This window comes from Hyperolius riggenbachi, chromosome 11, assembly GCF_040937935.1.
Source record: "Hyperolius riggenbachi isolate aHypRig1 chromosome 11, aHypRig1.pri, whole genome shotgun sequence".
NCBI lineage: Eukaryota > Metazoa > Chordata > Amphibia > Anura > Hyperoliidae > Hyperolius > Hyperolius riggenbachi.
Window position 1 is genome coordinate 109,326,157 of NC_090656.1, and position 27,137 is coordinate 109,353,293.

Below are 27,137 nucleotides of genomic sequence, written 5' to 3' on the forward strand. Positions count from 1 at the left end.
TCCTAAGAGACAGGCTGCTTTGTTTGCTTCTGCTTGAAATTTATGAAAGGGCATTAATGACACATATTATTCCTGTGCAAGCTGCATTAGGATGAATGGGGGTGGTGAGTTTGAAGCAGTGTGGAAAACTTTACCCAACGGTTATTCAATTTCCCTTAATATGCTATGTTAGGGAGCGTAGTTCATTAAGTTTAATAGAAACTGAGCGTGAAGGGAGGAGAGCATGACTGCTCCCAGTATTGTAATAAGAGACATTCATTCTCTTAACACAGCTTCAGTTAGACTCCATAAAGCCATCAGATGTAATAAAAATCTATTAAAAACAAAGTAGTTTTCATTGGAAAAGGGCATTGTATTGCAGATCAAGTGACCACTGCAGTAAATGGAGAGGTAGGTGGGACCAGTGCAGTGCAAAGGTGCTGACTGGTATTTCATCATATTTCTGATGAAATTGACTTGGGGTAAGATGTAATTTGGGTGCCAGCTATTGATGGCAGACGAATTACACTGTTTTTATTGTAATTTAGGCTCTGTCTTTTGACGGCGTCCAAATTACTGACTAAGCGCCGCTATAGCCTTAATACACATTACGGCCTATGACGGCACCAGCTGCACCCAAATTTCCAGCACCATTTTGCCTGACTTACCATACTACACCTCCCAGAAAGCAAAGTACTGATCACCTGTTTTCAACCATGGAGTAATAGACAAGTATCCTGCCTAATAAAACCCAAGGTATCTGCGTCCACCGGCATCTATTTATTAAAGACCAGTTTTACAGAACTTCCTGTAACATTATGATACACTGAGCATCAGGTACTTCTCAAAAAATTAGCATATTGTGATAAAGTGCATTATTTTCTGTAATGTACTGATAAACATTACACTTTCATATATTTTAGATTCATTACACACAACTGAAGTAGTTCAAGCCTTTTATTGTTTTAATATTGATGATTTTGGCATACAGCTCATAAAAACCCAAAATTCCTATCTCAAAAAATGAGCACATCATGAAAAGGTTCTCTAAACGAGCTATTAACCTAATCATCTGAATCAACTAATTAACTCTAAACACCTGCAAAAGATTCTTGAGGCTTTTAAAAACTCCCAGCCTGGTTCATTACTCAAAACCGCAATCATGGGTAAGACTGCCGACCTGGCTGCTGTCCAGAAGGCCATCATTGATACCCTCAAGCAAGAGGGTAAGACACAGAAAGAAATTTCTGAACGAATAGGCTGTTCCCAGAGTGCTGTATCAAGGCACGTCTGTGGGAAGGAAAAAGTGTGGTAGAAAACGCTGCACAACAAGAAGAGGTGACCGGACCCTGAGGAAGATTGTGGAGAAGGACCGATTCCAGACCTTGGGGGACCTGCGGAAGCAGTGGACTGAGTCAGGAGTAGAAACATCCAGAGCCACCGTGTACACGCGTGTGCAGGAAATGGGCTACAGGTGCCGCATTCCCCAGGTCAAGCCACTTTTGAACCAGAAACAGCGGCAGAAGCGCCTGACCTGGGCTACAGAGAAGCAGCACTGGACTGTTGCACAGTGGTCCAAAGTACTTTTTTTGGATGAAAGCAACTTTTGCATGTCATTCGGAAATCCTGGTGCCAGAGTCTGGAGGAAGACTGGGGAGAGGGAAATGCCAAAATGCCTGAAGTCCAGTGTCAAGTACCCACAGTCAGTGATGGTCTGGGGTGCCATGTCAGCTGCTGGTGTTGGTCCACTGTGTTTTATTAAGGGCAGGGTCAATGCAGCTAGCTATCAGGAGATTTTGGAGCACTTCTTCATCTCCATAAAGCTTTTCAGCAGATGGAAGTATGATTTCATTTTTCAGCACGACCTGGCACCTGCTCACAGTGCCAAAACCACTGGTAAATGGTTTACTGACCATGGTATTACTGTGCTCAATTGGCCTGCCAACTCTCCTGACCTGAACCCCATAGAGAATCTGTGGGATATTGTGAAGAGAAAGTTGAGACGCAAGACCCAACACTCTGGATGAGCTTAAAGAGGATCTGTAACGACAAAACGTCCCCTGGGGGGTACTCACCTCGGATGGGGGAAGCCTCAGGATCCTAATGAGGCTTCCCACGCCGTCTGCCGTCCCTCGGGGGTCTCGCTGTAGCCCTCCGTACAGCGGTGACGTAATATTTACCTTCCTGGCTCCTGCGCAGGCGCTCTGGCTGCTTTCGCTCTGAAGGAGGCGGAAATACCCGATCGCCGTCGGGTCCGCTCTACTGCGCAGGCGCAAGTCTCCGGCGCCTGCGCAGTAGAGCGGACCCGACTGAGATCGGGTATTTCCGCCTCCTTCGGAGCGAAAGCAGCCACAGCGCCCCCGCTGGAGCCTGCAAAGGTAAATATTGAATTGAACAGTCGGGCCTGTCGCCGGCTGTTCGGAGGGCTGCAGCGAGACCTCCGTGGGACAGAGGACGGCGTGGGAAGCCTCATTAGGATCCTGAGGCTTCCCCCACCCGAGGTGAGTACCCCCCAGGGGACGTTTTTAATGTTACAGAGTCTCTTTAAGGCCGCTATTGAAGCATCCTGGGCCTCCATAACACCTGAGCAGTGCCACAGGCTGATTGCCTCCATGCCACGCCGCATTGAAGCAGTCATTTCTGCAAAAGGATTCCCGACCAAGTATTGAGTGCATAACTGAACATAATTATTTGAAGGTTGACTTTTTTTGTTTTAAAAACACCTTTCTTTTGTTGGTCGGATGAAATATGCTAATTTTTTGAGATAAGAATTTTGGGTTTTCATGAGCTGTATGCAAAAATCATCAATATTAAAACAATAAAAGGCTTGAACTACTTCAGTTGTGTGTAATGAATCTAAAATATATGAAAGTTTAATGTTTTTCAGTACATTACAGAAAATAATGAACTTTATCACACTATGCTAATTTTTTTAGAAAGACCTGTATATGCAGGCAGGTAGCTGAATGGATATCCTTACCTGAACACACAGAGCTTTCCTTTTCCATCTTCAGGCTAACACAAAGCTAGGATTGTCCTCCTTTTGGGACAGCCAGCCTCTCCTGGACACAGAACTCTTATCAGCACTAGCAGAAGCTAGCAGAAGTCAGGGTGATAAATACTCATTGAGAAGAAATGAAATTGCACTTTGATCGTGTAGTATGTTAAAAAAGGATAAAGGGGAAAGAGGCACCCCGAGAAGATAAAATGTGTTAAAAACAAAATGGAAAAAAGTGAGGTGGCTTACCTCAATGAAGACAAATTCATGTATTAATAGAATTTTATTGCACTGGCAACGCGTTTCGTGGATGCATACCCACTTCCTCAGGCCAAATAGCAGTGCCTACAATCATCAGACAAGGCGCTTAATGCCACAGCACTAACAGCATATCAAAAACATAATTCTACCTATAACAAATACTACAGACACCATGTATAATGAGAACAAAAATAAATAATAATTAACAGCATTAATTTGTTTGAATGCTGTTAATTTATTTATTTTTTGATTAATCATTTTACGATGTTGTCTGTAGTATTTTTTGTAGGTATAATTATGTTTTTGATATGCGGTCAGTGCTGTGGCATTAAGCACCTTGTTTGATGATTGTAGACACTGCTATTTGGCCTGAGGAAGTGGGTATGCATCCACGAAACGCGTTGCCAGTGCAATAAAATTCTATTAATACATGAATTTATCTTCATTGAGGTAAGCCACCTCACTTTTTAAATTTAGTTTTTAACGCATTTTATCTTCTCTGGGCGCCTCTTTCCCCTTTATCCTGTGCCTTCACTCTCCTTTCGGAGGGGGATCAACCCTCTTTGACCAAATTAGGTCATTTGAAGTTTGCTTTTTATCAAGAGTGCGACCATCACCAGCTCCGTCTGGTCACCAGAGTGGAGTCTGGGTTATACATCTTTACCTGCTTCTAGTGGTCGGTTGCCCTTCTGCAACCCACCTTTGTGAGTATAATCCATCCGCATATTTTACATACTTCTGGTACTGTGACATACTGCACCATTTGGGCTCCTGTTGACAGTGTTTTCTTTCTGCAGGGTGCAATTTTTATTATCCCTACTTTTTGTCCATGTTAAAGGAGAATTATTCAAGCAATAAAAACATTGCACCTACTAGAAGTGAAAGTTAAAATGTATCTCAAGGGTGGAACCCTTTAGTGAACCACAGGGTGGGTCCTGTCACCGTCACTTTGGTCAGTAGTGGTCGGTCTCACCTGGAATAGGGAGAGCAGGCTGACGCCCTGGTGAACCTCTGGCAGTGACATCACAACTCATTTTGGCTTTCCAAGCCTTGGTCAGGTGAGTATCGCCTGATGCATTTTAACTTTCACTTCTTGTAAGTGCAATGTTTTTATTAAATCCCCTTTTTTTAACATGCTACACGATCAAAGCGCTATTTCCTTTCTTCCGATCCAAGCGTTTTCAAGTTTGCCTGACAGCCAGACTGAAAAGCTGCAGGTGATTGTGGAGGTTCAACTCTCTTGTTCATACCACCAGCACAGATTAGCGCAAGATTGCCCATCTATTTGTTTAGGTAAATACTAATTGTATGTTTAAAACTGAGGAAAATGTTAGTTTTCTTCACAGAGACAGTACTCGAAATGTGAGGAAAATTGTGTGTTTAGAGGCCCTTCAGTGGGCACATCCTAATATATGCTGGAGTCCTCCATCTGGTTAAAGGAGTCATCAGGCAAAAAAAAAAATGAGCTTTACTTACCTGGGGCTTCTACCAGCTCCATGCAGCCATCCTGTGCCCACGTAGTCACTTACTACTGCTCTGGTCCCCCTCCGTCAGCTAGTTTAGTTTTTGCCGACCTCCGGGTCGGCGGGCCGCATTGCGTACATTTTTACGCATTCCCGCTGGTGCAGAAACATTAACAGATACATTTTTACGCGTAAGTGGTTCCATGCGTAAAGTTTTACGCGTTGAACCGCTAACGCGTAAAAATGTATGTGTTAATGTTCCTGCACCAGCAGGAATGCGTAAAAATGTACGCAATGCGGCCCGCCGACCCGGAGGTCGGCAAAAACTAAACTAGCTGACGGAGGGGGACCAGAGCAGTAGAAAGTGACTACGTGGGCACAGGATGGCTGCATGGGGCTGGTAGAAGCCCCAGGTAAGTAAAACTCATTTTTTCTTTTTTGCCTGATGACTCCTTTAAGCGTGGTCTCTATACATTCTGTTTTGTGGGTTTTGGACATACTTTGTGGCTGCCATGCTGAAGGGACTTTTGGGAAGTATTAGTGGAAAGTGGATGCATGGGGTTGATATGTACATATTGAGATGACTTTATATAGCTTTCCTTTTTCCTGTGTTTGAATTGCTTGAAGGACTTGATCTGTTTTATTCAGCGGTACAATGGCCTCAATTCACTAAGATCATGCTGGATATAAGGCAAGAGAAAACCTACCTCCACACAGTAAAAGAGTTATCTTATCTTTTCATTCCTTAAGTTACCTCCTCTGTAGTTATTTTCACAACATCCTGTCTTTAACTGTGGAGTTATTTTAAGGATTGAAGAGTTAACTTAAAGACAGAACAGTTAACTTAAGGTTTGCCTGAGGTAAATTGTTTCCTGAATACGACATGCCTCATCACCATGGTGACCACTCTAGAAACGTTATTAAAGACAGGAGATAAGCTTAGTGAATTGAGGCCATTGTGTTTATTGTACATTGTGATAAATGCAGGAACGCATTTGCTGTATTTCTTCAAGTGTCTGCACCTGGCAGTGTGATTGCAGCAGTGATGTGCAAGGCAGTGGATTGCTCATTTGTTACTTTTTATTTACCTGACACAGCCGTCTATTGGTTGTAGTATCACTAATAACTGTTCGATAGGGGGATAAAGATACAAGCAGGGTTCTGTCTTCTCTGTAAGGTGATGTCAGACATTCAGGCTGAATGTTTTTCCTCTGAGCAACATATTGGAACTCGGCAAAATAAATTCTCTGCTTGCTCTACTCCAGTGTTTCTCAACATTTTATTGGTATGTACCCCTTTTAAAACCCTGTACTCTCCAAGTACCCCCTGGCATAGTAAACATTATCACAAGTACCCCTTGACAAATATATATTTCATTGTAGTACTTGATAATTGGGTCTAAACTATTTCCAAGCATTTACTATTGCTTTTAATCAGCTAAAATACGAATTTGGTGTTGTTTAAATAAGATTTATCATTTTCTAAGACTCTAAAGTTGTTATTCTTGGTTAAGTATATGAAGCCCGAGTACCCCCTGGAACCATCAGAAGTACCCCCTGGGGTACGCGTACCACACGTTGAGAACCTAGGCTCTGCATACAGGCTAAGTGTTTTCACAGCACAGACTCCTTCACTGTGAGAACTAGCTTTTAGTAAAACTAAACTGAAGGATTGATATGCAAACCTTCAATAACAGGATTTTATACCTTATAATTTGATAGATAACTACAGCAAGTTCTGAAACCGGGAAAACCGATGGGCAGCATGGTGGCTTAGTGGTTAGCACTTTCGCCTTGCACCAATGGGTCCCCAGTTCGAACCTCAGCCGGGGACACTATCTGCACAGAGTTTGTATGTTCTCCCCATGTCTGTGTGGGTTTCCTCCTGCATTCCAAAAACATACGGATAACGTAATTGGCTTTCCCACAAGTTGCTCCTAGACTACAATGGATATAAGACTATGGTAGGGATTAGATGAGCGTCTCTGAGGGACAATTAGTAGTTTTGCTCTCTACGAGTAGCTATGAGTACGTAGCCACTCGTAATTCAAATTTAAATTAGATTGCGCTGCCTACGGCCGAGGTGGGGTTAATCTATGATGCCGCCTATAGATAATGCATTCCACTCGCAGGCTTGTTGAGAGCCACACTAACAGTTAGTCACAAGACTTTATACTCTGAAGTGCTATGAAAGATGTCTGGGCTATGTACAGTACTATTTACAACAATTATGCACTTTCTGTAAATCCAATAAACTTAATTTCACTTCTCAAATATCACTGTGTGTGTCTCCTATATGAGATATTTAACTGACATTTTTTTATCATAATAACCAACGATTTATACAGGAAAATCATGACGATTAACAAGGTTGCCCAAACTTTTACATCCCACTGTAAATAATAATGATATAACTGGAAAGCCCTGGCCAGAGCAACAGAGTAATGAGATAACGATGCACCTTTAAAAAAAGAGACAATGGCAGGTTTCTGTAAAGGGCAACCAACCAAGTAGACAGGTGAAGATAATAAACCAGACAGAGCCTAAGCCTCCCCTCCCCCCCATCCGACGATCCAGTGATTACACAAAAGCAGACAGTTTTCAGGTGGTCACTGGATCTTCTTGGGATGGTCTCCAGGGGCTCCTGCTGAGCCGGATGGGGGGGCCTTAGGCTCCCAACGGGAGATAAACAATACAAATGGTTGAAGAGGCACCCAACTTAGATATAAAACAAAGTTAAATACCAATAAAATTGATAATGAAGAGGGACGTACCTCAAAAGATGACACAAATTGGAGTGTCCTCTTTTGAGGTAAGCCATTCACCTCTCCATTTTCAATTTTGCTGGCTGGAGCAGGTTTGCTGGATTCTGGGAAATTGTCAGCGAGCTTGAGTACTGCAGCCATTACTGGGCTTTGTTTACTTGATGATTCTAAAAAGAAAAAAAAAACATGACTAGCTGCAGACTGAACTGAGAATATAAGGTTCAAATATAAAATGTATGCGTGTATGTATACGTATGTGTTTGTATATGCATATTTGTATTGCAGTCACGCAAATTGATTTCTTTCTGTGCTAATGTTTCAGGTTGGTTCTGAATGGACAGCTCCTGGGGAATTCACCAAGTTTAGTACTCAGATTTCTAAGCCTCTCAGGTACTAAGAAACGTTGCTTGCATATCGATTACTCTGACCTCAGTGCTGATCTCTCTAAGCTTACGAGAGGTCCGTCATCAAGGGAGGCAACTGAAGGATTAGTGAGGAGATTTTGTACATACAGAAATTCACATTTTGTGTTACTGCGATAAACCTTATTAATTCTGCACTTGTGACAGTCAACAATCGCCACTTTTATGAGGGTGGAAGGCTGGGCAGTTGTGTGCTGATGATTGTATTTACAAAGGGGTTATTAGTGTGATTTCAAGTTTATAGATTTCAAACAGCGTTCAACTCTGTGAAATAGAACGGTTTTGACTTCAATGGAGCAGAGTAAAGAGCTTTTTTCTATTTTTATTTTTTTACGTACAAACACAGCAAGGGATCACATTTGAAGTAGTAAATGTAAAAGTATGCCCCTTGTCTGACTGCCCCTTGTCTGACTATTTACCACAACTGACATATTAGCGGATCTTAAGTGAAGCAGAGAATGCTTACAGACATGTCTGTTGCATTCATGGGATGCGAAGTCCAGATAGTAGACATTTTACAGATAACATGTCATCTATGTTCGTTGCAACTAAAATGATGGACGACACATCAGGTAGTACACCCCGCCTTAGTGTACCGTAAATATGCTTTGGTAAACTGTACTTTAACAATTTACATTTGTAATGTTTCCGACATATTAGAATTATTTCAGTGCTGACATTGGCAGTTGCTTCAGCTCAGTGGTAGGGAGATATTTGAGTTGAAGCTGTTTGCCTCCAAGTGATTTTTTCTTTTGCGGACAGTCTGAGTCAGAGTTCTCTTATTTTCATATCTTGCTAATATATGCATATTAAGTGTTTGCTTAATTTGTGTGCGTATTTTAATAAGTGGGACACACAAATAAGAGATCTTTCTACAGGAACACCTGCTGTTTTGGTGTCCACTCAACCAGTACACAGAACTCGTCTGCATCCCAAAGCACTCAATGAGTCATGATGATTCAAAATAGAGATTTGTCAAAGAGTTGTGGCGTAAACATACGTGCTTACATTGTGGCCAAATGCCTGCGTCTATGTGCCAACTGCGCCAGGCCCGGGGCTTCACCATTGGAATGTCCTGAAACTTTTTATGCCCTTGGGATTTATGCATATGTGTCTTTGTTTATGGTATATAAACGAGCTGCTATTTGACAACCAGATTGCCCAATTTTTATCTGTCATAACAGATGGTTTTAAATATTTGATAAATGAAATTGTACTTTGAATCACCATGACTCGTTGAGTGCGTTGGGAGGCAGAAGGGTTATGTGTTTTGTTTTACTGGTTTTCAAACCCAAACCACTCTGAGCCATGTAGGAGTTGGTGTTGGTTGGGAGACACAAACTATAAATCCACGCAAATCGGAACACCAACATAATGCTTGGCTGTAGAGTGGGAGTGGAGCTTGAGGTTTCAGGTAGCAACATCTAATTCTCCTATGATACTGGATACTCTCTTGTCTGCTCATATCCACTACATCTTTGGTTAGACATTGTACGTGGTTGGGCTTTACAAACAATGTATTGGGAACACGCACACCCACACGAACACCACACGCACACCACACGCACACACCACACGCACACACCACACGCACACACCACATGCACACACCACATGCACACACCACATGCACACACCACATGCACACACCACATGCACACACCACATGCACACACCACATGCACACACCACATGCACACACCACATGCACACACCACATGCACACACCACATGCACACACCACATGCACACACCACATGCACACACCACATGCACACACCACATGCACACACCACATGCACACACCACATGCACACACCACATGCACACACCACATGCACACACCACATGCACACACCACACGCACACACCACACGCACACCACACGAACACCACACGCACACCACACGCACACACCACACGCACACACCACACGCACACACCACACGCACACACCACACGCACACACCACATGCACACACCACACGCACACACCACATGCACACACCACATGCACACACCACATGCACACACCACATGCACACACCACATGCACACACCACATGCACACACCACATGCACACAGCACACGCACACAGCACACGCACACAGCACACCACACACACACACACCACACACACACACTTTAAAGTCTCTGTAGAGTCTTTCCAGTCCCACATTCCCCTATTCAACATCCTAGACTGTTCTTACTGCCACAAGCATTCCATTTAAATAAAACAATACAACTACAGAGTATACACAGGCATAGTACAGTTTTATTAGTTTGTGTTACTATGGTTACCCTTTACCAATAACATTTTCACAGCTGGAAATAACCATTTTCACAAAGCAGACTAAAAGAAAAAAAATGAAACCTAAAATAAACATTGAATTCATTTTGCTAAACGCTAGTGATTTGAAAAGCTCTTGCTAATGTAATGCTGTGTGTGATTTTTTTTAAAAGATCACATCGCTCAAGTGAGAACACACATTGCATTACATAAGCAAGTGCTTTCAAATCCTCAAAGTGCTTGTAGTGTGAACCAGCCCTTAATGACAACAAATCATTTTTGCATCACTACTCCCTATAAAATGTTGAGTCCCCTGAACGGTCCACGTTGTATGTGATCAAATGCAAAAGCTTCCGTAAATACGAACTTCTTCAGAAGGTGGACATGTAACATCACCACCTATCACTGCCAGGTTCAAATAATTCTGGGAGAATAAGTAACAGTTCTGCCCCCCCTTGTGTATTTCTAAGCGAGACACTGTGGCATTCTGCTAAGACACAGAGCCACCCCACCCAAAAAATGGAAGGAAGTACAAGGAGGCTGGTCAGACTTATTACTCTATATCCCAAGGAGAGACAGGTGTGCTGGTGTTTACGGCAACTTTAAATCCCATCACATACAGCACAAATACATTTAGGAGGGTAGGAGAAGGGTTGGGAAAACATTTTAAAATATTGGCAATTTCAGCAGATGCCCACGGCACTGAATTAGCTCTCACCTTTGAAATAAAATAAAGTATCTTTCTGGTACTTGAATACATTTAAGCTGCATTTCTTGTGCAGTATACACAATTAGGATTATTAATTGGTTGCCCTCATTCTATGTACTTTCAGTCCTTTTCACATTTGTGTAATAAAGTTGTTCAGGTTTGTTGGTGATTAATTGTCCTCCACCCCTCTCCCTTCAAGAATGTGATGCTGTGTCTCTCCGGTCACACGCTTCTCAAGCTGCATGATGCGCTGTGCCAAGGCATTGTTTTCAGTCACAATGGCACTAATATGTGTGGCATGCTGGGTGAGGGAGCATTCCATGTCGTTGAGAAGGGTTTCCGCTTCTTGAAGGCGTGGAGAAAACACTTCTAACTTCTTGTCTAGAGCTGTCAGTGCTTCTCCCAGAGCATAGAGACGGTCCTCTAGAGGGTGCCATCGTTCCCTTACCCCATCTGGGGTTACTGAATCAACATTGATGTGATTAGCAAGAGTAGTGGTGAGCATCTCTGAATTTGAGCTTACTGTCTCCCAGTCAATTGACTCCATTGGCACCATCCCTATGCTTTCTGTCAAAGAGTGTATGTCTATTGTTCTAGCCGACACCATAGGGAATACACTAATGCCAACAGTGCCCAGTGTCAGTGAGGCAACATTAACTGCACCCAGCTGCAGGCACTTAACAGGCACTGAACCCATGTGCCAGTCAGCAGCTGTTATACCCAAATTCATGCAGTGTAAGGAAGCAGATCCCGAACCAGCTGCACCCAGGAGTAAGTTACTGCTGCTTGCCAAGGATAGATGAAGTGATTCCATTGGCACTAGGCTCACATCCACAGTACCCAAGTCAAAGGTTTCCATACATTCTAGACCTGAAGATATGGATTCAAACGACAGCAGATTAATTTCATCAGTGTTCAAGTCTGGTTCCATCAGCTCTGTGTCTAATGTGAACGAATCTGCTTTTAATGTGCTTTTCTCAGCAATGCTTGCATTCAGAGAGTCAGCACTTAAAGTGGATGAATCACTATAGTCCCCTTTCCTGCTGCTTCCTGTGTCCTCTTGCTCCATGCCATATTCGGTCCAGTTGATTTCTCCCCATGATCCTCCATCTAGCAGGAACTCGCTGGATTTGTTGTTGCTAGCTGTTTCCTCTGTGGACTCCCCAGATTCCATTGCAGACGTCCAAGCATCTCCACAAGCCACGTGCTCATTGGTTTTATCCCACTCCAAAGGCACGTCTTCAGTCAAAGCATTTATTTGTTCTGAGGTGAAACCAGCAGTGGCCGGTTCTGTAGCTTTATCACCAGCTCTGCTTGTTGGTAAATCATCACTGCATCCCACAATGTCCCACTCATTACACGTATTATCGGATGTCTCCAGCTCACTGTGAGGCTGGTCAACATTTACAGATGAAGCCACATGTTCCTCATTAACGTGGTTAAAGCCATTATTCACGGTATCCATCTTGAAGCCATCTTTGCTATCTTCAATATGTGCAGAGTTGCTGTATAGGTGTGAATCCTCTATGTCCATGTCTGCATGTAAAGCCTTGTGCAGAGCACCTGAGTCTAGAAAGACACCGCCTGTGTGCCAACCTTCCAGCACTCTCTACCAGTGTCCAGCAGAAGATGCAGTAGCTTTGTCTTGTCTGCCCCCCCCCCCCCCCTGCTATTAATATTCTCCTGTGTGTTTGTGTTGCTCTCCATTCCCCTTGCCCTTGACCAGGTATTATTTACAATCATAAATCCTCTTAACCTGATTACGTGAGTCATACGGATGTTGTGAGCGGATGTGCAAGAGATAGCCCTACGTTCCCAAGCCTTTGTATCTGATGCTAGGAATCTACGTGTTCTGATTTTCAGATTTGTAGAGAACAGTAAAGCCACAGATGTCCTTACGTTTATCCTGGCAATGCCTTAGACAAGAAATACAGGGGAGTTTAAAGGACAACTAAAGCGAGAAGGATCCGGAGGCTGCCATATTTACCTTATTTTTAAGCAATACTAGTTGCCTGGCTGTCCTGCTGATCCTCTGCCTCTAATACATTTAGCCATAGACCCTGAACAAACATGCAGGTGTTACTGACTGATTATTGTCAGATCTGACAAGATTAGCTGTGCATTCCAAAGTAGAAGTAAAGTGCCTATAATCAAATATAAAACTTAGCATTTAATGAAAAAAAACATTGGTATAAAACACATGGAGAGCTATTAGGGCTCTCTCACACTAGAGCCCTTTTTCAGCGTTTCAACGCAAAGTCGAAACTTTGCCTTGACCAAGGTAAAATGAAAGCCCATAGACTTTCATTTTACCGTTCACACCCCAAGCTGCGTTTCGATGTGTTGCGGTACGACGCACCAGGGAGCATTTTAGCATCTGAAATCGGCGTTTTCCCGTCGGGTTAATTACTACCGCCGCTACTCAGTGTTGCACCGCAACATCCCGACGACACGCCGCAGCCTATTCAACGCGTGCAGGAAACTGTTCCTGCACACGTCTAATGGGAAAGAGACCTTAAGATTTAGACAACGTTGTAAGTCATCAGCACATACATGCACTGCTCACCACCAACACCAAAATTGCTCCTATCTAGCAGGGTATACCCTGCAGACAGTCTGCAGACACGGCATGAGAAAAAGAGTCCCTCAGGCGGGAATGCAGACAGTTCCCACAATGCAGGTATCGGAAATTCAGTGGCAGTGGGTCTTAGCGGACATCCATAAGCAGAGGGCAATGACAAGCCACATGAACAGCGAAGATGCGCGGACCTCCGGAGAAGCAGCACAGTGTGCTCTTACCACTCTTGCATGGAGGTTTCAGCAGGACACCCACTGAGTGCTCAGATCGCTGAAGATGGTGGCATAAGCAGTTGCTAGTGGGAAGTCGCCGAACAAGCAGGCTGGGCTGGATTCAAGGGGGCGGTGCACAGGTGACACATGCACGCTCTGGTCACTCCCACCTACATTAGGTGCATGCTTGTTTCTGGTGTTATTCAAACACTAATGCAGCCTAATAGATCAGCAGGGCTGCCAGGCAACTGGTATTGTTTAATAGGAAATACATATGGCATCCATATGCTTCTCACTACAGTTGTCCTTTAAAGATACCCGCCCAGTTATTAAAGAGTTAAAAGAAAAATGTATTTTCCTTATAAAACTGCCCCAAACCTATATTGGCCCCGCACATTTTTTTTTGTTGTTGTTGTTGTTTAATGCCCTTCAGTGATAGCCTGCAATCGACAAAGCGCTAGAACACTGGAACCCTATGAGGGGGATTCCACTACAGCGATTGCATTTTTTTTAATTGAATTTCATATGTGCTGCCTGTAACATTTTCTGAGCTATAGTGATTAAAAAAATGCAGCAAAAAGACACATTTCTTCAAAATCGCTTGCTAGCAATGATCAATATGATTCAAATAATTGTTGAAAATGGACCAATCAAATGAAAGGGTATCTGAGATGAAATAAATTATTTTTAAAAAATTACATCTACCTTCCCCCAGCTCACTTCAGGCTGACCAATCCCTCGCCGCCCTCCCAGGCTGCCTGGATCCTCACCTAGGCGGCCCAGTAATCCTGTCAATCGGTGCAGATACAGTCTGGCCGCATGCTCTCCCCCACTGGGCTCCAGTGGCCAGAAGCATTCACCTGGCGACGGGCGCACAACTTGGCGTGTGCATCTGGGCCGCGCATGTGTAGTGTGTGCTGACTTGTGGAATTACCGGGCCGAATTGTGAAGGATCCAGGTGGCGCAGGAGGACAGCCTGAAGGGGGCTGGAGGAAGCCCCAGGTATGTATACATTTTTTTTATTTCTTTCATCTCCGGTTTACATAAACATTGGGGGATTTCATTGCTCAATGTTCATAAATTTACATACAGAATTTGCATAATCCTGCATCAACTAAATTATTTGCATCTCATTTACCATTCCGATCGCTTGGTAAATGTTGAACAAACAAGTTTGCAATTCCCGAATGCAAGTTTGTCCCGGCCCTTACACTGCCATGCCATCAGCTGGTGAAATGGTTTGCTTGATGTTTCAGATTCCTTTCCTGCCTTTTTAGGCATATATTTATATCACCAGGATATGCAGTTATCTTTGATGTTGTAGGATGCCATTGCTGGGAAGATTAAGCGGCAGATTGTGCAAGGAAGCTGCAGAATGCTTAGAGGGTAATCAAATCACAGAAAGATAAAGCAGCACTTTTGGATTATTGCTTTGCTCTAGGCACTGGCAATTTATACCAAACTAATGTGACGCCGGACAGCTATTTGTGTCTTCAGATGCTGTAATGTAATTGATGTGACATTATCAACTTTCATTTAATGAAGGACTGGAGCAAGTGACGTGTCTTGCTAATGCTGACTGTGTTAGGCTGTGTAAGTTGTGTTCCTGAAAGCTCATCTGTTATAGGTATGAGGTGGGTGGACAGTTTTATGGGCAGCCTTCAGTTTGTGTTATGAATCTTATGTGCTATTCTGTCTATTAGGCTGATGAGCTCCAGACGTTATTACTTTGAGATACTTCACAAGCAGGATGATCACGGATCAGACCACGTGGAAGTAGCTGTGAGTATAGTCCTATTCTGTCAACAAACGGAAGCAGTTATCTATCTTTACTCAGATCGATATTGTAGAGTGTGAAAGTGTAAAGGGTATAGAAGAGTATTGTCTCTTTCATACTATTGGGCTGATCCACAAAGTTTACATATTTTTCACCTCAACTGTAAGGGTGTGTATACACAAAGCTTACCAATGTTGTCCGGCGAGGGTCGGAACCCAATCCCCTTGGGCAACATTGCTGGGCGCAGCTTTACAGACGCATCAGCTGACCACACTGTATTGCTATGTTGGGTTGAGTCAACAAATCACTTGGCCTGATTATGGGCTGAGGCGGTCGTTACTGGCCATCTCAACCGACTTGAGTCAGGCATATGTACAAGCCTTAAATAGAACTCATGGATGAGATAATTCATGAGATAGATAAGGTGAGAAAAATCATGTTAGGTCATTTAAGGAGAGATAAATTGTGAGTAAGTAAAGTGAGATAATTCAACAGAAAAGCTTTGTGAATCAGGCCCATTGTCTATCAAAATATTTTAAAATTGTATTTCCTTCCAGGCTTCTTATACAGACTAATTGTTCCTGATCATTTCAGGGGAATGTTTAGCAGAGGAATATTTGTGAAGACACCGTTATTTTTTTTCTGGGGAGGAGTGTGAGGCACTCTGCTGATATTCTGGCTTAGATGATCGCAGCAGAGGTGGTCACTGTCATACGGAGGTGCACATACACATGCTAAATTCATAGCCAAACTAGCATGAACAATTGTTTCAGGCAAGAAAAATCGAAGGTGTACCTGTAGCTTTATACTTTCTAAAAGCAGCAGAGTTCCGTGCTTCAGTCAGGGGCCTTTTTCATTTGCTCCTGACCGCCTGATCGCTGTGAGTTAATTACAGTGACCACAAAGTGCAAAAATAAAAAAAAAAGCTCTGGTTCATAAAAGGACAAGAGTCTTTAAGCCCCATCTACGATACGATTCCTTGTGCGATTCCATTACGATTCTATTTACGATCCGATTAAATCCATCATGTCCGATCGGGATTCGATTCAATTCGATTTGCCATTGTTTTGCAATGGCAAATCGAATTGAATCGAATCCTGATCGGACATGTTGGATTTAATCGGATCGTAAATAGAATCGCACAAAGAATCGTATCGTGTAGATTGGGCTTTAGTCTCTAATCTGTTAATTCACTAAGACCTGCTCAGTAATGTAGAAGTCTCACCAGCTGTGGAGTAGGTCTCTAGCAAGCTGTGATTCTTCTCCTATAAGTGGTCTTCATGAGCCGTTCCAGCTTCAGTCTTGTGACAGCTTACTAGAGTGAAGGCTTCCTGCATCTCTTTAGATGTGCATACATGCCACTTGAGAACGGAGCAGTGCTTTTCAGCGCAGGAAGATTTGGGCGCAGCCGGTGCCACCATAGACTGTAATAAGAATTACAGCTATAGCAGCGCTCAGTGAGTGACGTTGGCGCCGTCAGAAGAAGTTGCTTTTAAAACACAATAATTCGGAAGCTGAATTATATCATTCCCCACCATCCATGGCGGCCTGGAGGGGGAATAGTAATTAATATGGCCCGGACTTGTGCAGAAGCAGGATCAGCCATATACCGGCTGTATCCTGCGCCCAATTCTCCCGCCACCGATTTCAAATGTATTCCTTGGGAACCCTCTTCTGTGTATCAGTATATAGATCTGCACATCTAAAAGGATACAGAAAAGCCTCTTTGAATGTCTCCTTGTCCTGCACTTTGTTTTTTTTGTTTCTGATGTCACATCCAGCAGTGCATCGGGTCAAATGTGGTGAGTAGCAGGGACAAGGTGGCTCTTCCTATTAGCTGTCTCCTTTAGGACGGATCCACACTAAAAGTGCTTTTGGGAGCGTTTACGTTTGATTAGCTCTTTCTGAACGCTTTTTAAAAATCACTCTCATTCACTTTCATTAATATCGTGGCAATTTTTACACGGTTTTTACCATGATTTTAATGAAAGTGAATGGGAGCGACTTTTAAAAAGCGCTTAGAAAACGTTCATCAAACGCAAACTCTCCCAAAAGCGTTTATATTGTGGATCCGGGCCTTAGTCTTTCAATTTTACCACATGCTGATTGCTAGTTACTGACAGGTCCAAGTTGGTCTTAAAATGCCAAACATTTTATTTATTCTACTAGATGCTCTGTTTGTGAATTTACATTCATCAAGGTATTTACTTGACTAGTCAGTAATTTTACTTTTTAGTGCAGTAAAACATGCTGTTTTCTCCATTACCAAATAGTGGATTGAAGCCATTGGGCTTGATTCACAAAGCGGTGCTAACTGTTAGCACGCCTGTGAAAACCCCCTCAGCACGTCTAAACAAGCTTTTCGCGCATAAAACTTTACGCGCGCAAAACTTAATGCGCGTAAAACTTTACGCGCGTACTGCACAGGGCGCACCGCGCGAAGTGCCCATTAAAGCCTATGGGACTTAGCGCGCGTAAAACTTTGCGCGCGTAAAACTTTGCGCGCGTAAAACTTTGCGCGCGTAAAACTTTACGCGCGCAAAGTTAGCGCACGATCTGATTGAGAAATCCGGTGCTAACCTACTTAGCACCCTGGTTAGCGCGTCTAAAGACTTTAGACGTGCTAAGTAGGTTAGCACCGCTTTGTGAATCAAGCCCATAGTCTTCTGAGGTCAGTCTAGGTACCCATTTCTTTTATGTTTCCCCAGAACCAACCAGGGAGTGAAAATTGCAGGTCAGTTAGAGTGCAGGATGCTTGTACAGCAGTCATAATACTAGGCTAATGGATTTCAGGCTGGTTACAGGGAAAGCAACACTCTGCTGTTTGTGTGACTGGAGCTAGGCTTTAGCAGCAGACTTGCTGTGGGAGTGCTGCTGTGGATACGGATGGATAAGAAAGTGATGCACATCTATAGAGCAGCAGGTGGTAGGAAGTAGCTGGGAGTCTACAGATCTCCAGGCTGTGAAGAGTTAGTTGTTAGCCTCCTTGCTCTGTGAATCCGTATGGTTGAGCAGGGAGCCTGTCTTTACAAGATCTGGTGGTTGGCAAATATTCCTCATGTAAACCAGTTTCCTGTGTATGTCTGATGTTTGTGATTGTTCCCTGGTGTCATGGAGCTTGCTGCTTTTCAGTAATGTAATGGCAAGAATGTCTAGCATTGTAGTTTATAAATAGACACACCAGAGCCTTCTTGTAACACTTTATATGTGCATGTTTTCCTTCCCCTTTAGTGGCGTCTATCTCTCCCTGGAATGAAATTTGAGATTGTGGACTCTCCATACTTGTCTCTCTATACAGGTAGACTTGCTGAGCTTTTCATTTCTGCCTGGAATCTAAACTCCAAGGGATGTATGAATCTAAAGCCAATCTAAACTCTGGCAGCCATTTTGACCCCAGTTAGCTGTGCGTAAAGCAGGTCTTAGTTTATGGAGAAGCGGTTGGCTGGAAGCTGCACACACAGCCGTATCCATTTGGTTCACAGTGGGCCTAATCCCAGCAATTTGGCTGCCAGGGTTTAGATGAGTGTTAATAAAAAAGTATGTTTTAGATACAGGAGCTAGAGGTAACTTCATCCACCTTCTACAGGCAACTTTCTGTTTGGTGAGGGAGGAGCAGCCCTGAGCTTTCCATACTATACAGTGAGGTTCTTCAGACCATGTTTATAGTGGCACTCATATAGCACATTTTATGGTCTCTGCAGTTAGGTAACTGCTTAGGGCTCTTTCACACTAGAAGCTGATCCGTGCTTTTTGACGGATCGCTCCTAGGGTGCGGTAAGCGGTGTAATATGAAAGTCTATTGACTTTCACGTTACCTTTCACATTAGATAAAGCGTTCCAGAGTGTTACGATGTAACGTTTCTGGGAGCTTTTAATTGTCTGCCACAAGCGTTTTTCCATCGAGTGATTTGGAATGAACACGTTGCTGATCAGCGTCGCACCACAATGTGTGCACAAAACCGGTTTCGTGCATGGGTTGCCTAATGTGAAAGAGCCCTTAGCTGGGAAAGGTCCACATGCTATCATGGGACAGATCACACTGATGTTCATGAGGACCATTTGCCTAAGGCCTGGTTCACACTGGCAATTAAAAACTGTCCGGTTACAATATCGTAGCTGAACGAAATGTAATGGATGCGAACGGGTCCAATTTAAACCAATGGATCTGTTCACATTGATCCGTTTGAACTGCTGAACAAACACAAGTTTGGTGCTGTAGCGATTTTTCGTTTGTTTTTCTTCTTCTCTGGACAGCAGAACAGTAACAGATGCTAAAGCACTGCATTGGAGGCAATGAGAGACGGATCCTGTGGTACACACTGACTAAAAATCGGACTTTTCTAGCCAGCAAAATCTACTTGGGTGATGGGGTCTGGGGAAGATATGGGGAAAACAGAACCAAACTGATGTGTTTTCACTGATCCGTTTAGCAGATAAGTGCCAGTGTGAACCGACCCTAAAACTTTTTGATGATTATTCATAAATAAAGTAACAGGATGTCTTAATGAGGGATCCTTGGGAATTTTGTTTACAACATGTCAAGCAACTGAGAGGCAGTAGACTTAAAGAGACTCTGTAACAAATTGTTTATCTTTATTTCTTCTATGCTATAAGTTCCTATGCCTTTTCTAATGTGGTCTGGCTTACTGCAGCTTTTCCTAATTGCACAGTAGCTGTGTTATCTCTGTTATATGATCTAATCTTCTCTCTATAGTCGGCACAGTCAGGCTGAGGCAGTCAGACTGGAATGTGCAGGGCTGCTTGTGATTAGCTAGAAGCTGTACACACCCCCTGCAGGCTCTGTGTGACTAACACACTCTGCTTAGCTGAGCCTATTAGAAGCTGGTTAGTTTGTTTGTAAACACTGCCTAAAACTGGCAATTACAAGCCAGGTTTGCAGCAGAGAATGGCAGAAACAGCACAGAGGGGACCAGGAGCACATAATGAATAGAATGGTATGCTTTTTATTGTAAGAATTTCAGAGTACAGATTCTCTTTAAGCCTTGTACACATGCTAGATGGTTTTCGGCTAAGGCAGCCAGTTGGGGCCGCTTCTGCCAAGAATCGAGCATGTGTACAGCAACCCCCCATCCTTCTACTCCTAAAAATGACTTTTTAAAGTTATCCCACAGTTTTATGTTTATAAGCTTAAAAAAATGATTTAATGCTTGTCTCTGCTCGATGACACCATCTTTCCAAGTGTCTCAGAGCTAATTGATACAAACTATTGACTGTTTTTATATATCTGCTGCAGCCAGAAGCTGTTCTCTTCTAGAAAAGAGTTTTATGGCTGTAATTCCTTTTATCTGTGAGGGTTTGGCTATTGTCCAACTAGGTCCAGACTGTAGAGATAACATACCTGAATGTTAGCTCTTTCAGGAAGAGAGAGAAAAAAAACACACCCTAGATATTTTTATATTTGGCACTGTACAAACATACACGTCTAACACATCATGTCACTTTGGGTACACTTTAAAGGGAACCAGAGACAAAGCACCCTCCTGTATTTTACCATATATATCAGTGGGAACATTAGAGAAAACACCTACCTTGCTTTCTGTTTCATTCTGCACTGCACAGCTTGCTTCTAATCAGCCCTGATAAAATCCCCGACTGAGCATTCAGTCTGGCTTTGCTCAGGAATATTTATAGCTCAGTCTGTGTTCTCTCATGTCTTTTTCAAGTCCAAGCCTGCCCCCTGCTGGCTCTGCTCAGGAATCATTATAGCAAAGCCAGACTGAATGCTCAGTCGGGGATTTTATCGGGGCTCATTAGAAGCAAGCTGCGCAGTGCAGAATGAAACAGAAAGCATGGTATGTGTTTTCTCTAATGTTCCCACTGTTCTATATAGTAAAATACATGAGGGTGCTTCGTCTCTGGTTCACTTTAAAGCATTATAATACATACACAAATACATTTGTTTGCCCCATTAAATTACATGACAGATTAAACTGAACTTCTTAACTAGAATGGCCAGATATGAAAATCTGGTCACTCCATCTTAATGTCGCTCCTGTATCTGGGGGCAATTATAAACCATAGCGATATTACCCCCTCCCTGCCAGAAGATGTTAGACTGTAGGCCTGTGGGTGGAACTTCCACGGGGGAAGGCTGTTGCTGTGTTGTCAGATACACCTCTTCCTGTTTGACAAATGCCCTGGCCGCCACATTTTGTACATATGTGTACATCAGTGTTCTCCCCAGAATTTTTTTCCAGCCGGGTGGCATGAAAAAGTAGCCGGGTGGTGGAGAATGCAGGTTCGGCGCTTCTCTGCGCAACTCTGCTTACAACATAAGAGGCGAATAAGGAGGCGAGTCAATGATCGTCGGGTGGAGCACCCAGCTAAAAGAGCCCGGGGAGAACGCTGAATATGACTCCTTGGCTTTGATTCATCAAAGGAAATAGCACAAGCAACCTCCTGTTCGCGCTAATAAATCAGCGCAACTTAAATTTGCTTTCCTGCACGCTACGCACTCTAGTGTTAGCGTAGCATGCATAACTGAGCAACAGCCGCTGCTCACAAAAGCTGCACGGTAGTGATGTTAATTAAAATGGTCGGATACATCACTACCACATGGCTTTTGTAAGCTGTGGCCGTTGCTTAGTTACGCAAGCTATGTTGAAACTATCGCGTGTAGCGTGCAGGGAAATAAAATTAAGTTGCATTGATTTATTTGCGAGCAACAGGAGGTTGCTTGTGCTATATCCTTTAATAAATCAACCCCCTTGTCCTTTATGTTTCATGCATTCTACATTTTCAGTTGTATTTTTTAGCAGCTTTTTTTTTCTCTTTAAAATCATTGTGTATTTTTAATTTTTTTTATTTCCGTTGCCTGTTGTTATTGCATATGTATATTTCCTTAGGGGAGGGGGGAAGGGGGTTGGTGAGCCATTTACAATAGCTATTCAGTCCATTGCCAAAGAACACTTTAAATGATAATCACATTTAAGAAGCGGATTAGCAGAACTCCTGTTTCAGCATTAAAAGTATTTCGCTCCAGGATAGGGCAGCACTATGTGTAGCATGCTCACATCGCAGCAGTTGAAACCTTGGCCACATCACTGCATGAAGTTTGTATAATCTGTCCACGCTTCCTATGAATATTCATATATCCTACCACATACCAAAACAGTGTAAAATCAATGTTATTCCCCCACACAAAATTGACCTTAGATTAATAGGTAAATGTGACTATTATTATGGTGGGGATTACATATGGCCCCTGCACACTGTCTGCAATTACGCGACCCCCAACTACCCCCGCCTGCCGGTACTATCATGCAGAGATGAAGTAACATTCAGCCGACAGCCGTCCTGCAAAACCGTGAGCACATGCTTACAAGCTTGAGGCAGGGAACACAACACAGTCAGTGTCCGTGCACGCAGAGACAGCCTGTATCGCGCGCCTCTGCAGTCTGATGGCTGAGCCTCGCATTAATGCCCCGCCTCTTTCTGCCGCTGAGCCAATGAAGGCACGAGCTCGCCGGGAAGAGCGAGATCTCGTGCACAGAGCTGAGCAGGGCATTGGATTTAGAACAGCGCTGCTTGCTTTTTTTCCTCAAGAGAGCCCAGCACAACACATCCTGACAGCCGGGCTCGGGATGACAGCCAGGAAAAGCAGCCGGGCGGTAATTGAGTTTACCTGGGCGGCCCGCCCACTTGTTTGATCCTGGGGAGAACACTGTACATAATGAATGAATGCACAAAAATACTTAGAATACTAATGTGAAAATCTTATTGATGATAGTGACCCTTTAAGTGCTGGAAAAACACTAATTTTTTTTTATTTTTTTATTATTTACAGATGAGACATCCTTTAAGATGAATGAAGTTTCCCACATCCCACGCACTCTCTCTAGTGTTGCAAGCCACCGCTTGACTCTGGGGAGAGAGGAACTTGCTGTAGATATTTTGAGACCAGACCCTCGGGACACTTTTTATATGAGTGAGTTTTGCAGATGTAAAAGGAGTTGTGTAAGCTTGGAGGAGGATGTCTCTGAAGATGGCAGATGTTTTCATACCAGTTTAATGACTTGCTGGTTGTCTGCTGTATTTGTCTGGCATGTGGGTACCTGTGTAGCGCTGGCTGAGAGATGAGAGTTGCAATACTTTACGTGTTTATCTCTTTGCAGCCCCTATGATTGAGGAATCCAAAGTGGAGAATGTGCTGGTCCCCTGTGCATACAATCCCACGTATGTTGTGAAGGATTTTCCTATTGCACGTTATCAAGGCCTGCAGTTTGTAAGTGGATATCTAGATAGTTTCAAGTAAAACATCAACAAATTTAACCTGTAATAAGCTGGAAGTGGAATTTGCCTGTTGTAAAACTCTCAGCCTCTAACAGTGATACAAAGGGAACGTTCTGATAGTAAAGTGGCCGTTAACCCATACTAGAGCTTGTGGTCAAACAGAGTGGGAAAAGTGTCCCATCCCTAGATCTAGAGGTGAGACGTTGTTGCTCACATCTTGGGTACATTGGTGAATATAGTAGTTGTCACATCATGGAGGTCATGTATCAAAGGAGCATTGCAATGAAGTTACACTGAGTTTCCAGCATTTACATCATATTCAACAGAGCTCCTTTTTAAGAAGAAATTATTTGTATGATTGGATACTTGAAGAGAACGTAGTGGAATGTTACTACTTTTCACTGTGCATGTGTTTGAGCAAATCGGCCACAGTTCTGCTGTAGACCTTAGTGTAGTAGAGTACCAACTGCTGAGGAGGCTCTGTATTGTATTGTTGCAATGGACCGCACAGACATGACCAGGATTAGAGAGCTTGGGCTGGAAGATGCAATATTTCAAAGGTAGTCACAGCACATGTAGCTTTTATGTCAGAGTGTGTTTAGGTACAGTGGCCCAGGATAGTGCTTAATGTGTTCTCTTTTAATTTTCCTATATTTGTCCACCCTGTGACTTTACCTTTCTGTGCATGGGGTAGTTGAAGGTGTCATTGATAAACTGTGCCATATATGGGGCCCCAATTAGAATTTTGCATTGAGGTCTATGATATCAAGCTATACCACTGCTTTAATGTCATGTTTATGCCATGGCAATATTGGTGATGAACACACAGAATATTGGCTGTTGCAGTTCATCCCTCCTTGCCTTTAGTATTTGTCTATTCCTGATGATGCCTATTCTCTGGCCGTTCTGTGAGTCTAGATATTGCGCTGTGACGTTGTACCCAATATTGGGCATTTTCTTTCTGTACCTGTGCTCTCCTGTTTGGTTTAGCCTACCCCTGGCTGTAACAGGAGTTGTCCGTTCATGTCTGCAACATCCAACAGTGGTAAAAAATATTTAAACGTTTTGCAATTGATAAGATATGAAAGCTTAACATGTTTCAAGTGTGATACTGTACCTATTACATTTTCAGTCTGACACCTCCTGAAGTTTTCCTTTCATCAATCCTATTAGGCCCGGTTCACATTGGCCTAAAAAACGGATGGTTTAGTGGACGAAGACAAGACACAGAACATTTATTTTCTCCTGGCAAACTTAAAGCGCCAGACCTGCAGCCACTAGGGTGTGCTCTATAGGCTGTAGCAGTGGTAGAGAGACTCGCCCAAGGTCTCCTCACTGAATAGGTGCTTGCTTACTGAACAGGAAGAGCAGAGATTAGAATCCAGGTCTCCTGTGTCAAAGGCGGAGCCATTAAGCAGTACACTAGCCAGCCACTAACAGAACTGATGCAAATGGATCCAATGTTGACCAATGGATCAGTTCACATTGGTCTGTTCGAACCGGAATGGAGTGCTAGTTTGGGTCTGCTGTAATATTTCTGGACTTATGGGTCGCGTTGAACGGAGGGTCACAAATGGAAAACTGAGACTTTTAAGAACTCATTCCGTGCCACGGATTCATTTTTACTCAGATCAGTTTTCCATCCATGCCAGTGTGAACCGGGCTTAACGCAACTTATCCTACAAACTGTGCTTTCTGTTTTATAGGTCTACCTTACTTTTGTGTACCCTAATGACTTTACCCGCCTCACCCATATGGAAACAGAAAATAAGTGTTTCTACCGAGAGTCTCCAGTATACTTGGAAAAGTGAGTTCTGTTGTCAGCAATGTCTCTGTCTGTTCCACTGTACCCAGTATGATACCTGGCTCTTATTGTCCCCCTTCTTAGAATTACACAAACTAGCAGGAAGTAGCCCTGGGGGAAATTTTTTTTTTTTAAATTATAAACGTAGGGTTGACATTACCTACCCTGTGGTAACAAATACATAGATATGTAGTTCAGACTTTTCTCAGAATTATTATGTATTGTGCAGAGTACAATGTACTTAAACTAACCATACAAATATTCATTTGATAAAATAAGCACTGCAGAGATAAGGACCTTGTCCTGTGGACTTACCCTCTTGAGGGGAGTAGAGTGGACACCTAGGTAAGGTCAAATAGGTTGTTTGTGAAATAATCTTGCATTGTTAGAGAAAGGCGGACCTATTTAATTTTTTTGGACACTTAAAGGGAACCAGAGATTAACGAATCACACAAAATAAACATATCAGTTGATAGCTTGTAGAGAATAAATGCTCTACCTGATAATTTTGCTACTCTGGTGTGCCTTTTTGAGTGCTTTTTATCCATTATTGCTCCAGGAAATATCCAATATGGCCGCCGGCTCATATCCCTTTTGCTTCCAGGTTATGAGCTGTTCTGGATGTGCTGTCTAGCCTCTATGAGACTATAGACAAGCAGGGCTGCTGCTGCAGCATTTCATCTGTGTGCTTTCAACTTCATATTCTGGTATGCTGTGTGGCTGCCTGTAGGTAGTGTCTCTCATAGTAATGAAACTGCATACAGTAAATAATAATGATGACTGGCTGCACAGACAGAGCACACAGATCACACAGCCACACTTGTCTGTTTCAGAGATTTTTATTGCAGCAGCAGCCCCTCCCATGTCATCAGAGCTCTCAGTATGTAAAGCAGGAAATCTGATCCAGGAGGGGGAAGGCTTGGGCTTGAAAAGACTCTACAAAAGAGTGACTCAGCTATAATGATTCCAGGTCAAACCTCGACTGACTCAGTCAGGGATTCTTATCACAGCTGATTATAGACAGATTAAGCAGAGAAGATTTAAACTAAAAGCAGGGTAGGTGTTTACTGCCATGTTCCCACTGATAAATGTAATAAAATACATGAGGGTGCTTCGTCTCTGGTTCTCATTATAGGACGATGCATTTCACAGGCTTTACCCGCTTCTTTAGGTCAAAAAATAGTGTCTAACTCAAGCACCTCAGACTCTGAGCCCCTTGTGAGACATAGATAAGGTGATGAGGGAGTTAATGGATGAGGCAGCGAGTCATTTGACATCTGATGAAGATTTGGATATGTACCACAAGGGGAATTCTGACAGATTGTATTCTTGTCTAAGGAGGCATATTAAGAATGCACATTTCAAAACTCTTGTGTGATACGTGAGATATGGAAGTACATTTCATAGAGTGGAGTGAAGCTTTTGGGAAATTCTGTATACAAGAGTAAAGCTATGTGCACACGCATTAAATTTGTGTGAGGCGGCTATGAAGGACCACTCTGTAGTGCACCACGCATCCTACCTACTCCATAGCAACAGACAAGTGATGCGTTTTGTACAGCACTTTACCTGAACTGTCGCCCAAGAGATAAAATTCTGCTCTTGCTAGTTTGTGTAGTTTCTGCT

At 43.2% G+C, this 27,137-nt stretch overlaps 1 protein-coding gene across 1 annotated transcript in view; it reads left to right on the forward strand.

Annotated features, from left to right (window-relative positions):
- B4GALNT4 (beta-1,4-N-acetyl-galactosaminyltransferase 4) overlaps positions 1–27,137 on the forward strand; it is a 144,543-nt gene that overhangs the window by 61,019 nt on the left and 56,387 nt on the right. Inside the window, exons 8-13 of the mRNA XM_068261027.1 lie at positions 7,788–7,855; positions 15,381–15,459; positions 18,686–18,752; positions 23,262–23,402; positions 23,590–23,699; positions 25,414–25,514. Coding sequence (XP_068117128.1) covers positions 7,788–7,855; positions 15,381–15,459; positions 18,686–18,752; positions 23,262–23,402; positions 23,590–23,699; positions 25,414–25,514 — 566 coding nt within the window. The remainder of the gene's footprint in view (positions 1–7,787; positions 7,856–15,380; positions 15,460–18,685; positions 18,753–23,261; positions 23,403–23,589; positions 23,700–25,413; positions 25,515–27,137) is intronic.